This window comes from Nestor notabilis, unplaced genomic scaffold, assembly GCF_000696875.1.
Source record: "Nestor notabilis isolate BGI_N333 unplaced genomic scaffold, ASM69687v1 scaffold32508, whole genome shotgun sequence".
Lineage (NCBI taxonomy): Eukaryota > Metazoa > Chordata > Aves > Psittaciformes > Psittacidae > Nestor > Nestor notabilis.
In genome coordinates this window covers 31660-45872 of record NW_009939268.1, presented here as the reverse complement: position 1 = coordinate 45872, position 14213 = coordinate 31660, and the positions used below count along the sequence as shown (strand labels likewise).

General features: G+C 38.2%; 1 protein-coding gene across 1 annotated transcript in view; it reads right to left on the bottom strand.

Annotated features, from left to right (window-relative positions):
- Nucleotides 1–307: 307 nt before the first annotated feature.
- MPP4 (membrane protein, palmitoylated 4 (MAGUK p55 subfamily member 4)) overlaps nucleotides 308–14213 on the bottom strand; it is a 21411-nt gene continuing 7505 nt past the window's right edge. Inside the window, exons 8-21 of the mRNA XM_010019766.1 lie at nucleotides 13718–13789; nucleotides 13059–13255; nucleotides 12003–12067; nucleotides 11215–11232; nucleotides 10194–10232; nucleotides 9426–9446; nucleotides 8246–8260; nucleotides 6840–6881; nucleotides 5867–6037; nucleotides 4875–4955; nucleotides 3816–3909; nucleotides 2920–3028; nucleotides 2137–2271; nucleotides 308–763 (exon numbers count right to left, since the gene is read on the bottom strand). Of these exons, the coding sequence (XP_010018068.1) occupies nucleotides 572–763; nucleotides 2137–2271; nucleotides 2920–3028; nucleotides 3816–3909; nucleotides 4875–4955; nucleotides 5867–6037; nucleotides 6840–6881; nucleotides 8246–8260; nucleotides 9426–9446; nucleotides 10194–10232; nucleotides 11215–11232; nucleotides 12003–12067; nucleotides 13059–13255; nucleotides 13718–13789 (1251 nt within the window). The 3' untranslated portion in view covers nucleotides 308–571. The remainder of the gene's footprint in view (nucleotides 764–2136; nucleotides 2272–2919; nucleotides 3029–3815; nucleotides 3910–4874; nucleotides 4956–5866; nucleotides 6038–6839; nucleotides 6882–8245; nucleotides 8261–9425; nucleotides 9447–10193; nucleotides 10233–11214; nucleotides 11233–12002; nucleotides 12068–13058; nucleotides 13256–13717; nucleotides 13790–14213) is intronic.

Genomic DNA, 14213 nt, shown 5'->3' with positions numbered 1-14213 from the left:
TTACTCAAGTTGGTGGAGGAAAAGACAAGCTATAGGTAGTGTGAAAATAACTGCTTTCTAGAGTAGTTTTTATTGTGGCAACAGCATTCTGCTCCTGTCTTAAAAAGGATAAACAACAAACCAATAACTTCATAAATAACATTCTGCTCCAAGACAGCAAGCTAAAAGAGCATGCTCTGGCCTGAATATTGGCTGAATATTGTTTGTCAGTAAAGCTTCCAGGACGTGCAGCTACCACAGTACCAGAGTGACCATCATAAAAAGGACAGGACTTTTCTGTACCTATGTATGAGTAAACTATGCAGATACATGCAACAAAATAGATTTTTATTTATTCTTATAATTGAGCACTCAATATTTCATTTTTTTGTACAAAAGTTGATACAGCTGTAACAAAAAGCTGAAGAGCTACACAGAACATAGTATGATTATATCGCCTGTAGCAGCTTCTTTCCTAATCCTCTTCCAAATCCCTTGCATACAAAGATAAATTCTTGCAATCCTGACATTAGGATTATTCTTGAAGTAAAACATAAGCTGTAATCTTTCTGAAGCTGCCTGCTGCTCAGAATTAGGGCTGAGTGTTTGAGCATATCCATATTGCAGGGACCCACTGGGGCTCATCCTGTGCACGATGGACTGCAGACAGCAGTTGTGCAGATGCTTCTTGTAAATTATCATTCACAATCACTTGATCAAAGAACTGACCAAACTGAGCTTCCATTTTCTTCGCGGAATCTTCCATTTCCTGTAAATCTTCTTCCTGAGAGACACAGAGTAAGTCTATAAAACTTCAGTGTTGTGTAAAGAAACATACCTGCATGGCACCTGCAGAACACTGGGGGCCATGTAAAAAAGAGGTGAAGAGATACTCAAGGCGAGGCTGGATAGGGCTTTGAGTAACCCAGTCTAGTGGAAGGTGTCCCTGCCCACGGCAAGGGGTGGGAACTAGATATCTTTAAGGTCCCTCCAACCCAAACCATTTTATGATTAAGATAGCACCAGTGTACTTCATTTAATTTACAGTTTGCTATAGTAACATATGCCTGTGCCACAGCCTGTACCAAGCCTCTGAAACAGACCTGAATGCTATATTCTTCCCAAGGAGGTACCCTGTGTCTCAGTATGCTCCATTTGCCCCAGGAAGGTTATTCTATGAGCACTGGCGGAAGATGTTAGGGACTTGAGGGCCAAGCCACTAACACTTGTGTTCTCATTCCACATTTTAGTTCGTTTCCCCAGTGTTCATGTTTCTTTGACAGAGCAATCCTGATTCATTTCTATATATAGTTTCTATAGGGGACTGAGGTCTCCAAAATTTTAAGATGCTAAACTTGATTATGATTTGCATGGAAACAGTTGTGACTATGTGCGTTGTAAATACAAGAAACGCATTTCCTACAAGCAAGATTTGTGGTTTATCTGTAGAACTTAATATAAAATTGATACGGATACTGTCATTAAGCATGTGTAAAATAGCGATACTACATAAAAAATATACAATTAAATTACTGAATGAAGTGCATCCCAGGATTTTCAGTGCAAACAGTAAATGTATGTGTTGACCCAAGTCTTGTCACAAGACAGTTAATTAAAAGTATATGAAATCACAGAATCAAGTAGGTTGGAAAAGACCTTTAAGATCATCAAGTCCAACCATTACCTCAGGACTGCCAAGACCACCACTAAACCATGTCACTGAGGGCCTCACCTACACAGTTTTTGAACACTTCCAGGGATGCTTTGATTTTTGGCACACAGGGACCAGCTGCTCCTCCACCTTAAGGATTTCATTCTTGAAGAGTGTCCAGCCTTCCTAGACCCCTTTGTCCTGTAATATTTCCCAAGGAATTCTGTCAACCATCATCCTAAACAGGCCAAAGTATAACCTCCTCTTTAAAGACATTTTGAAGCAAAATGCCTCAATCCCCTAGGTACAAATTACAGCCCTTCCACTTCAAAATCTGGAGGGGGAGAAATCCCAACAAACTAAACAGAAAAAGACAAGAATAGCTTAGATTTGATCCAAAAGACAAAGTATTTTTTTTTTATAGAATTAACATAGTAGACTACATGATGTTCTAAACACAGAATCCCAGAATAATAAGCAGAGTCCCTTTTATTCTCAAATCTCACCTTGAATTTCATGTTCACATAATAATCCGTAATGATCCTGGCATTTTTACGAGTCTGCCTCATGCAGCTTATGCTGGATGGCTTGATGAATATGATGTAGGGCTTTAATTCATGGGTCCGGGCTACTTGTATGCCCTGCAAATTAAGAGTAAAAAGAAGTTGAAGTATTTCAAGTGTATTCATCTCAGTTTCACTCCCATAAAAAGCCAACTGTTTACAACATGTTATCTCCAGTCCTAGCAGTAATCTTTTTCAGGAACACCTACTTTAAAATGACCTCACTAATAATACATGGACCAGATGTTGCTAAGCAACTGTAGCACACCAATCACTTAATTCTGCTTGGGAACATTATTAGGAGATGCTTTCAACTCCAGTGAGTGACTGGACATTGTCATTAACAGATCTCTACAATCAACAACATTAGAGATTAATCTGAAATCTGTTTTTTAACTGCTGGAGAGCTACCTTTGGAAAAAGTACACCTTTAGTGCTCCATACTGGAGGAAAGCATCTTGCTTTAAGCAAGTATGAAAACTCATTTTTGTACCATTCCACCTGATAATGCAGCTGCTGACTTGGAAACAAATGAACTATACTGATCTGAACATACTGTAGTACCCACCTCTCAAAACCCATGCAATTACTAATAAGCACCATGTGCTAAAGTGAAAAAACAAGACAAAGCAACTAATACTGTTCCAGTAGCTCAAGCATGTACAGAGAATTAGTCTTCCTTCCAGGAGAAATGGACTCTAGATTACCTGCCCCTTTACAACTCACCTGTGGTTCTAAATCTATTACACAGATCTTCCCTTCATCTAGGACTGTTCGCACTGCATCAATACTGGTACCATACAGGTACCCTTTGTATTCCCCATATTCCAGCATCCTGGAGCAGTGGTAAGGAAGAAGGAAAATGAAAGAGCACTTGAGTCTCAAAAAGGTTCCATTTAAGAGTGAAATCTTCAAATGTAATCCAGTGATCAAGACAATGAGCATAAAATATAGTAGATGAACAGCCTCCACCTTTGTTCTTCCCTGTTACACTGGCACAAAATCAGAACCATTACAGTTTGACATCTCCAAAGCATGCATTTTTTACTTCTTGTTACATATTATCTGTTTAGAGGTTTTGATTCTAATGATAAAATGCTCTTCATAAATCAGAAGATCTCAAAGCACTTTGTGCAGTTTAAGGAGTGGAGATGCGCTGGTCTATCTTTGGGGAATTATTGATGCACAGGAAGGAGGAGACACTGCTGAAAGTTTAGCCCTTACAGTTCAGCTGCTTACGTGGAAATGTCATCACTGCAGAGATTCTGCAATGTAGTTGTAGATCAGGAACAGGTCTGACTCACTGCTCAGTTTTAGAAAGCAGTCTGGGTTCCAAAAGGGTTAAACCTCATAACTTACAAGCACATCAAATACATTCAGGACTGGAGATCCCACTTTGTTTCAGAAGGACTCTGAGATTATTTGTAGAGGAACTTATTTGCAACTGCACAAACACCGTTTTTGAAGTTATGGGCTCTAGTAGCTTGACCTAAATTTACACCAAACATACAGAGTAAGTACAAGTGGAAAAGCACAGATTTGGAACCTAAGTAGAAAACTGTCTTGTCCTGGATCATGTTACATTTTAAGTAACAAAAGTATAATTCATCTTTCCCACTTACTTGTGGCTATACACCATGTTTTCAAAAGTTTCCTTTGATACATAGTGATATTCACGACCATTCATTTCATAACTCTTCTGAACACGAGTGGTGTCTGAAGGGAGATAAACACACACACACAAAATCAACTGCAAGTAAATTGTTGTAATTTTATAAATGAAAATGAGACAGCTTTAATGACTGAGTATAAATCAGTACTTTCAGAAGTAATAAAATGGGGTTTCCTTTTATTAATCCAGAGCAAAAGCCTTGCTGCTCTACTGGTTGCCCAGTGGCAACCTTGAAAATTAGCAGAGCACATCTGTATTTCTTGGAGTAGAAGAGTGGTTTAATCCAAGTATATGATTCAAACCAATCAGGAACCACTTTGGAACTGGTTGAACAACTGTTTTTATTCCTCTGATATAAAAATGATTAAAGTTGATTCAGAAACATCCCACACGTCTTCCTACACTTGCACCTTCCCTATAATTGGGTTCTTAAGCACAAAAGAATTCCTGAATTTTCAACCAGCTTCAGATTCATACATTTCGTGTTTGGTTATCCAAATCACAAGAACCAAATAAGCACAGGTAGAAACCGTTTTAGTTATTACGTCAGAAATTAAGCTGTGTAAGTCTCATCTGAGACTAGAAGGCTGATAAGGAAAGCTGTAAAGCCTATTAAGCACCAAGTTCTGTTTCCTTCATTCTCGTATCTGAGCACTTAAACGCTATGAACTTAGAATATACCTAAGAAATATTCTTATTTTTAAATCTAGGAAAAGCAAACAGCAATATTAAACAAAATCATGCAGATAATTTACTGTTACATAAAGCTTTAAGGCTTTCAGGAGCTATAACTTGAAAATACCTATGTCTGATTTGCCAAAATAAGGAGAAAGACAGGATTTTAAACTAACCCTTAGAAAACAAAATGACTCTGGCTTGCAGCAGAGTTGAAAAAACAGCCAAATACAGCAAAGAGTGTATGAATACAGAAAAGCAAGAGGAAGGTATGTGACATTTCCTAATCACATTTGAAGGAGGTAGCAGGGGAAAGAGGAAGAACATTACATACGAGGTATGGCACTTGAAAACTCTCGTGGGTTACTTGCGATAAGCCTTCGCCTTAGCTCGTTCACACCAACTCCTGCAGGACCTGAAAAGTTGGGAAGTAACTGATTACTGACAGAGGCACTTTTTGCATTCATCCCCTTCATTTCCTAACACATTGCTTGCACACAGATGAAATGTAAATTTCCCTAAAATGTACCAGAAGTGACTCAAGTATCTTGGTTGATTCAGGGTACAAATCACTTCCCAGCAACACAGTGATACCCAGGATGCAGCTCAGCAATACTATTTTAAAAGAAAAACATCACCATCTAATACTTCCAGACTTAGAAAAGAATGGATTTGCCTTTACCCAGTTTGCTTTATCAGGTTCATAGAACACTGTAGAACAACAGCTTCCTTTCAGACACTATCACTAAAAACTACTTGAGAGCCTGCAACACACTCAATACAGTATTTCCTGTAGCAACCATTATTAAAGGCATCTTTTTACCTTTTTCTACTGCCCATGATTGAGATTTTTCTAGTTTCTAATTTTAAACATTCTTCTTAAATCTGCCATATTCATGCATTTAACACTGGTTGTACAAATGCCTCCACACAACCATGTTTTCTAGTAAAGAACTAGTACAGAAATTTCTACTAGTCTGTACTAGTCCCAACTAGCTTTTCTGTATTAGTTTCTTCACTAGATTTCTGTACTAGTCCCAACTAAATCTAAACCCAAACTATTTCCCCAAATAAAATCCATTATCAACCAGCATTCATAACTGTATGGCTTCTTCTAAGGACTTTTTAAAACATCCATTATCTCAACCAAAAAAGATGTCAAAAAAAGGAGTCAAATTATAGACACTCGTTCTTGAAATGCTGCTTTGAGAACTACCGGCACAGTTTGCAATCAGCAGTGGAAACCTCAGTGGATCAGACCATGACTGATGGTTTCCTCCCCTCTGTTACGGGTTGTGAGATTTGCATAAGTAATTAACCTCTTACCCACTAGTATAATTAATCTGTTCCGGTCTGCTGGGTGCCGCTGGTACCTAACCACTTCTTCATACGGAGCTGCAAGTGCACTGTAACAGCTGCTGGGGCACCGAGTGTAACATGAGTGCTGGTTGGTCCGGGACTTTCTGCGACACAGGCGCATACTTCTGCGGAAACCAGCTGTAATGGACAAAGACATCAGTACTGGAAAATACACTCGAGATGCAGGCAACTAGTTCTTCAGTCTAGAGTGTCTCTAAGCTACACAACATACCGCTTTTTTGAGCTTTCTGCAGGGTTAAAGTTAGTGAATTTCATTGCTGCACTTGTTATGTCAGCTTGGTAGAACTTGGCATGAATAGACATCTGAAGAGGAGGTCAAGTCTTACTGAAAGTCACTTGAAAATTAGCCCAGAAATGGAGACCCCCAAAAGATCCCCAAAACAAGCCAAAGGAGAACTTTCTGGCCACGTAAAGCATCACGAGGGAACAAGTCAACTGTTTTTTGATGGTGTAGCTGGTTCACTCTCCTAAAGCAAATCTGCAACATTTGTTCCAGCTTCCAGAATGAATCAAACTATTTTAAAGGCCATTACGGTTTAGTAACATAGATAGGTTTGCTGCTTCACCTTACCATCCAACTCTGAAAACCTCACTTTTAGGTCTAGTTTTGTAATGGAAGACTCCATAATTATTCTTAGTGACAGCAAAACTTATCATGAAAGTAAGGAAAATCTCAATAGCCAGTCAAGTTAAAATAGTGGTGGCCAAGTCTTTGTAGAAACCTAACAGGAAGAGAGATTTAAATGGAGAGAACAGGCATTTTCAGGAGGAAAGAGGCCTCTTGAAGTTTGGAAAGCAGAGTAAGCAGAATTCAATACAGTAAGGTTTTAGATGAAATAAAGAACAAAACACAACTTCAGACAAGCATTTAATCTCAATCAAGTCCCAGACATGTTACTTATCTTTAGTAATTGCATACCAATAAAGACTCGTTGACCAAGTTCACCAAATTCTTCCTCTTCTAGAATACAAAAAACAAATACTCACAAAATAAAGAACAATAAAAGCTTAAGAACTAGATGGCTAACAATTATTGATGATCCCAAATGGAAAACAGCATTTTGGTAAACATATGGAAGTATCATGACTAATAAAATAGGCACAATACTCAATCACATGAAATATTTAAATATTTCACGCGACCAATGACCAACTCAAAGGACCAATATTTCTGTAAGACAAAAAAATCTTGGTATTTTCTAAATTAGATTTGAAACTCAGCAATTTTTGGAAATACTTACAAAAGAAAAACCTCCACGTAATTGAAGCTTTTCAGGTGACCCCTAACTTATAAGGACTCTTTAGTTGTAACATTACAATTATCAACAAAACAGTTGCTCAGAATCAGAAATAACTAACTTACAACTCTGTTTCTGCCCAAAAATATGCATCTGCTCAGATCTTTCAGGCAGAATTAAGGCCTGATTTTTTATTCCTTTTTAAACTTCTTTGGATCAGTGGTATCTGTGCTCCACCATCCCAAACTAATCCGCTTCTTCCAATTCTTTTTGTCTCCATTCTCATGTTGTTCTTTTCCTAACCATTCAGGTGAGCATGCTAAATCTCTATATGTATTTTTTAAAAATTAGATCTCTTATAAGGCTCAAAAAGGTATCAATTTCCCAATAAATCAATGCTTTAACAGTTCAGAAACTAAGTTATAAAGGTGATTGGTCACAAATAAGTACAGAAAAAACCTAGCATCAGCAGTGTTTCAATTTCTCTTCAAAAAAGAATCCTAATTTTTGCCTAATCGTGCATAGAATTATCCAAGCTGTTTATTCCATTTAGGGCTTGTTAAAGTAATAATAAGATACAGAAGACATAGACCTAGCTTTAAAGGCAATAATTGTTCCAAGGCAGGAACATTATTTTCATTTGCAAAATAGGAAATGTTTCATCTTTTAGCACTAGATTCTTGGACAGTTATCTCCTGGAGCATATAAGTATCAAAATCAGATCTTAGTTACCCTTCTTCTACATCTTTACACTCTTCGCTACTTGTACCTTTAAAAATGCAGTTTTATTTCTACGTTTCTGTACGTACTAACAACTACGTGTTTATGATGGTAGGAAGACCACTTGGCAGAACACTGTGTTCAGGGCCAAGTTCAGAGTACTGTTCTGCTGACACACGCCTGTATTATTTCTATCTTCAGGTCTTTTAAGCCACCATTCAAATCTTTTTGAGCATTTCTGCTTTATCTACCTTCTGTTCTATGGCATGGGGTGCAGTGTGGAAGCCTACAGGGAACAAGCAATAAACACAGATAAATAAGAAGATATACTGCTTACAGAAGCCAGGGAAAGAAAAGTTACTATTACCTTCTTTAAGCTCCTCTGCACATTGAAATAGAGACAGACATAAAACAATTAGTTTTGAGAAGACACGTGATACTAAGATTAAAAAAACCCATGATCAACCAGCATCATCCAGTGTATTTAGGAAACTGGTATTTTAGGCTTTAAATCTAAAATATGCCTGATCTAGCATGAATTCTCAGTTTCCAAAAAAGAAGAGACTCAACTACAGCATCTATGTCAGTATTGTACTTGCAAAATACATCACACAGATATTTAACTAATGTTTAAAGCAAAATGTAGGATAGCAAACATTTGCACCTTTATTCCTCTGACTGACTGGATGCAGCAGAGAGCTGACTCAGCACTGAGGAGTGAATAGGATTTGCAAGAGTAATCCTCAAGTGCAGTTATCAGAAACATCCTAAGCTGAAAACAGAAGACTGCCTTGTAGAAACCTGCTGGTTGTCTTAAAAGCTTTGGTCATTGCTTGAGAGGTGGAAGAGAACCAACCACCTGTGATAAGAGGAGAAGATCTGACTGGCAATTTGGAACCTTGTGGAGAAGAGCAAGTGTAAGGTGGAAAGACATTTTCGCAGAATTCCAAATATGCTGTAAACAGGTAGCTGTACCCTAACCCCCCCCCCCAAAAAAACAAACCACCACCACCCCCCCTGCCCCGAACTGCTTGGGGAAAAAAAATAATTGTATGTCTTATATATGTATCGTTCCTTCTATAAAAGTATTTTTTTCTTGTATGCCAGTCATGCACACAATCAGGAGTCCAGAACAGCTCTCCTCTTTACCTTAGGGTAATAGAGGCCTGAATCCCCAGTGCCTGTAGGAGTTGATGTCATAAGCCAATTACCTGCTGACATCAATGCAGCTCCTGCTGTCACAGCTTGCATGAGTGTAACTGATTAGGATTTGATAAACAGATCTGATACTGATGCACGAGGAGAAACTCACTTTTGTGGGTAACAAGACAAAAACCTTATTACTAAAGTAGTCAGAGAGCAAGAGGATGATTTTAAGGCAACAAGATTTTATACAATGGCTTTTCAAGCCAGAACAGCTTCTAAAGCAAAAATGGCATTCTGGTTTTTGTCAGCTGCTTGTTTTTAAGATACTTGCTTGTCTGTGGGGTGCCCTTGTCACAGCAGAACAATAGCAAGGAATTTGGAGGTAAGACAGAGGCACTTACCAGACTCAAAAGTTTCTTCATCTTGTTTAGTAATCCAGATTGCAAGGATATTAAAATAAATTCAAAATTTAGTTGTGTCTTCCTATAGAATTTCAGAATCAAACCAAATTTCTAGCTCCTATCAGTCTCATACGTATTTTTCCTCTTTCCTTTACACTGAGGTGGCAAAATACAGCTCACCATAATTGAATTAACTGTCTGGTCTCTCTCCACCCAGTCCTACAGGATCACATCCCTCCATGAGAGCTTTCTGAGTTACCTCAGGGTAAGGAAGAATAAGCTCTGCTGCTTTAGGGAGCAAGCCAAGCTAACAGTCTTCACCTATGCTATTTACATGTAAAACTCTTGCTCAGTGCCTAAAAAGGAAAAAAAAAAAAAAAATAAAAAAATAGTCTCCCAAGATAAGTTTCTTGACAATGAATTGAGTGGGTTCTCCAAGACTACAATAACCTGTGGCAGAAACTGTGGTAACATTACAGCCACGGTCCAAAACCTGAATCAGAGAGGTCAGATCTCATTCAGGGAGATATTTTTTGGGTGGTCCCTCTTTTCAGCACAGCATTTTGCTACAAGGATTATACACTAGAATTTCAAGTAGCTCATTTTAATACACTAATATAGGATGAGGTTTCCAGGGTATGAAAAAAGAAGCATTTTCTACCAGAAAGTTCACTAGGAGAATGAGTGTTTTTATCTGGGAAACAGAACGAGGCTTTAACTAGCTACTACCTTAAAGCAAATAGAATAATCTTAAGTGAATTCAGTTACCTGTTTCCACACACTTCTCATCAATCTGCATGTCATCCTCTACAATACAAAGAAAAACATTCATCTGAATCGGAAAAACACTGAGGAGGAAAAAACCTTAGAGATCTTACAAGACTGCACTCAGAAAATACTTGAAACTCAGACCAGCTTTAGACTTATTTAAGTATTTTTCCTGTTAACTCCAACTTATTGATGTGCAAAAGGCTCTTCTAAAACTAGTGCTCTGAAGGGCTTGCAGCAGGGAGTCAAACACATCTAACTGGAATTCTCCCTTCGATGTTAACCTAATAAAAGGTTAACATGGCTGTCACTGTTTATCCTGTAAATATCTATTAAGTATTATCATAACAGAACACGATTTTCCATTCCCTTCCTTCTCTTCTGTAGCTTTAAAAAGTGTGTATCCCTCCAGTATGCTTCACTCAAGGAAGGAGTTTTGTTTGGTTGTTTTATTATTACTTTTACAAGGAAGAAAAGGAAAAGATTGTTTCAGCTCCTTCTCCATCCCCTAATCACATCAATTCACACCCCTGAAATGCAATCTCATGGGCTTGTAATACTGCACTGTTCTCACGTGCCCCTCCAGATAGGTCCAAATAAGAGCTATTTTACAGGGCAACTGTCAGGGCATCTGTCAACCATATTCTGCCCATATGTATCCTTTGAAGAAAAACTCTCTCAGAACTGCCCAGGTCAGTTGCTGAAGATGGGAAAAAGAGGGAGAGGAAAAGAGAGAGAGGAAATGTAGTCTTTCCTTCCACACAACAACCCATGCAAACTCTCAGCTCCCTACCAGATAATGCATAGCTTAAGTTGCCACTTTAAGGCAACATAAGCTTCTACTATTTCAAGTGAAAAAAGGCTTGATTTCAATTATGCTAAGCACACAAAATGCCAAGAAGTTGTGTTTCTTTTGCATGTACTGCCTCATTTCTGAAGACTTTTGAAAAAGCCTGTAAACCATGTGCTATATTGATTCCAGGTACAGGAATGCAATACTGTCCCAGACATGATTTCCTACCTTCTTCCACAGTGCTTACTGCCCACAGCATATCCATTGAAGCAGTTAAATGCAATAAAATTACGGTGAAAGAGAGCCCCAGCTCTAATGAACAAAGCAACCAGTGCAAGAAGAATCCTAGGCAATGAGAAACACTCCATCTGGGAGTTATCATGAGAGAATTAATTTTATACTAAAGAACCATAGAATAAAATGGGGAGAGAGAAAACAGGAAGAACATTCTTAGAACACTGGCAACAATTTGACATGTTTACAGAAAGTTAAGAGTTAGCAGAGGATAGCATTTCTGGATTGTCAGCATGAATAAACTCATGGGCAGCAGAGCTTATCTTATACCTTAAGGAAAAAAGTTCTATCTTTCAATACTTTTGGTAACAAAGAAACATTCTAAACTTATTGCATGTCACCTTCTAGTGAAGAGCTGTTATCTGTGTCCCTGGAAAGCCAGGCTAGTACGCTTGTCACCTCAAGACTTACACGCAGTTCTGAGAGAACTGGCTCTCCTAGAGAGCTCCTAGATCTTACGGACTTCAGGAGTTGAACTCACAACTTGTCTTAGTCAGATCCCAAGTACCCTGGGGACAACAACCTCCACCATCAGTATTTCAGGTGCAACTACCATTTAATATTTATTTTCCTGGGGATAGTTAACACAGTTCTGAGGTTACAATGTGGTTCCAGAAACAACGTCTTTGAATTAAACTGGATTGTATGAGCTTCTATTTCAGTATCCCTGGAAATAAAGACTTTTATTTCCTACTCTACCATTCAAGTAACATTTCACTCACACATTGATGATTTGAGACAGAGATGGGGCTGGAAGGGCTGAGACCACCAGAATTCTCGCTGCTTCCTACATAGAAATAATTTATCACAGTTACAGAAACAAAACCGTCCACAAGCACATTATGCTTCTCTCAGATTCACTGCTTAAACGTAAGATCAATCAATACTGAGCTGAGAAAAGATAAGAATGGAAATATGACCAATGTTTTAGCCCATTACAAAGCCCTGAAAGAAAGCCAATATGCTACCAGAACTATTTAAAGGCAATTTCCAAATCAACAGCCCGGAAGTATTTAGAAAATTCTGAGTTTATATATAAGGACAGGAAGATAAACCATACTGTGGTCCAGACTCCTGGAAGTAGAAGAGTGTGCTACTGCTATGGGCTGTAGTATTACTAGTTCTGCTATTACACAGAGCCTCTTGCAACCTCGATCACAACCTAGTTTGATTTCAGCTTCCATTATACAGACCACAGCTAGGTTTACATGTAGCACAAATTGAAACTTATCATCTACAATTGCATGGCCTTGTGTTTTCCTGAGGTAAACATAGACAGGACATACGGTTAGAGTATCATACTGAAAGTATGTTTCAGCAATTCAAGTACTCTAGTTCAGAAAGCATGTCATACAGAAATAATGGTCTCTTTATGCAAAAAATAACAGGCAAGGGATCGTTATTCTTCCTTGAGCATATTTTTTTTGTTTGTTTGGTGGGTATGTTTTGGGGTTCCCCACCTCCTTTCTTTTAACCAGGTCTACTAGGTTTTGACCAAAGCTGCTACACTCCATTAGATGTCTTAGCAACTAGCACAGAGATTAGGCAACTGCTGTGTGCTTTTTAGTCATCAGTTTAAGATAAGGTCCTTTCAAAAGCTTGTTCTCACATAGATACTTTCAAGGGAAGGAGAGCAAGGAGAGAAGAGAAAGAGGAAAAATGTTTGTCAGAGGTCACTGAATCATATTGCTAAGTAACTTATGAAAATGTTAAGTAGCAAAGTCTGAATAACTGGCTAATTTTTAAACTGGAACTCAGAAAAATTACAACTTCTTTACCTTTTAAGAAGATGATTTGAGGGTATAAGTCCAGCACAGGCACTGAGATCTGAAACTTTCCTCGCTTGCCACCAGAAAGCATCATTCTGGTCCACAATCTGGAGTATGTCACCCTTCTTGAAAGGCAAACCTGCATCAGCACATGGTATGGCAGGATCTTGCAAGGGCCAGTAATCTGCCATTGCTCGCACATAGAGCTGGTAAAGAAAAATATACAAGATTGAGCGGAAGCCTTGTTTGGAACAGATACAACATGAGCTTTATAATCACAGGGCCAGGTATTGCTGCTACTTCAGTCAATTCATGAAGTAGTCATGTTTCAAAAACCAGATCAAACCCCAAACCTTGTCTATTCATTAAAGGAGAAAAAAAAAATTCTCATATATTGTGAAGAGAATTGACATTCAGCCTGTAGATCACACTGAAAATGGCTTCATGACCTTGTTTATTATCCCCAGGAAATTACAAGTACATTTCAGCTTACTATCCTCACTGTTTCAGCAACAGCATATTGATGCTAGCTGAGAGGTCGCCATAAAGGCAAGTAACACTTTAATGATTGCAATAAGCTTCTAAGCAACACCATTGCTTTGTATCACACCATTAGACATTATTGGGGTAACTGCAGTAACAATCTGGAAAAAAGGAATGTCTCTTACTGTTGTTTGGTTGCTGACAGGCCGGTCAGAAACGGGAATTAATTTGAACATAATTGTCCCCTGAGACAGGGCCTAAAAGATTAGAAAAAGGAGTAAAACATGACTAGTATTCACTACAAATAACCAAACATTGGCAACATGAGCTTAACACATCATGGCTTTGTAGTTACTATAATGTCTATATTACAAATAGAATTTAGGTAGACAGAGTTTATGTGACAATAGTATTTGTTTTTTAAAGGAAACTCAAGAATGACACTTCAATGTCTTGCTTAGTATTTTTAATTCAATTAAGTATTTTTTTTATTATAAATAATAATACCTCATAGCAAATAATAAGACCTCATAGCAGCCTTCCAGAATCTGAAGGGGGACTATAAGGATACTGGGGAGGGACTCTTCATTAGGGACTGTAGTGGTAGGACAAGGGGTAATGGCTTCAAACTTAAACAGGGGAAGTTTAGGTGAGATACAAGAAAGAAATTCTTTACAGAGA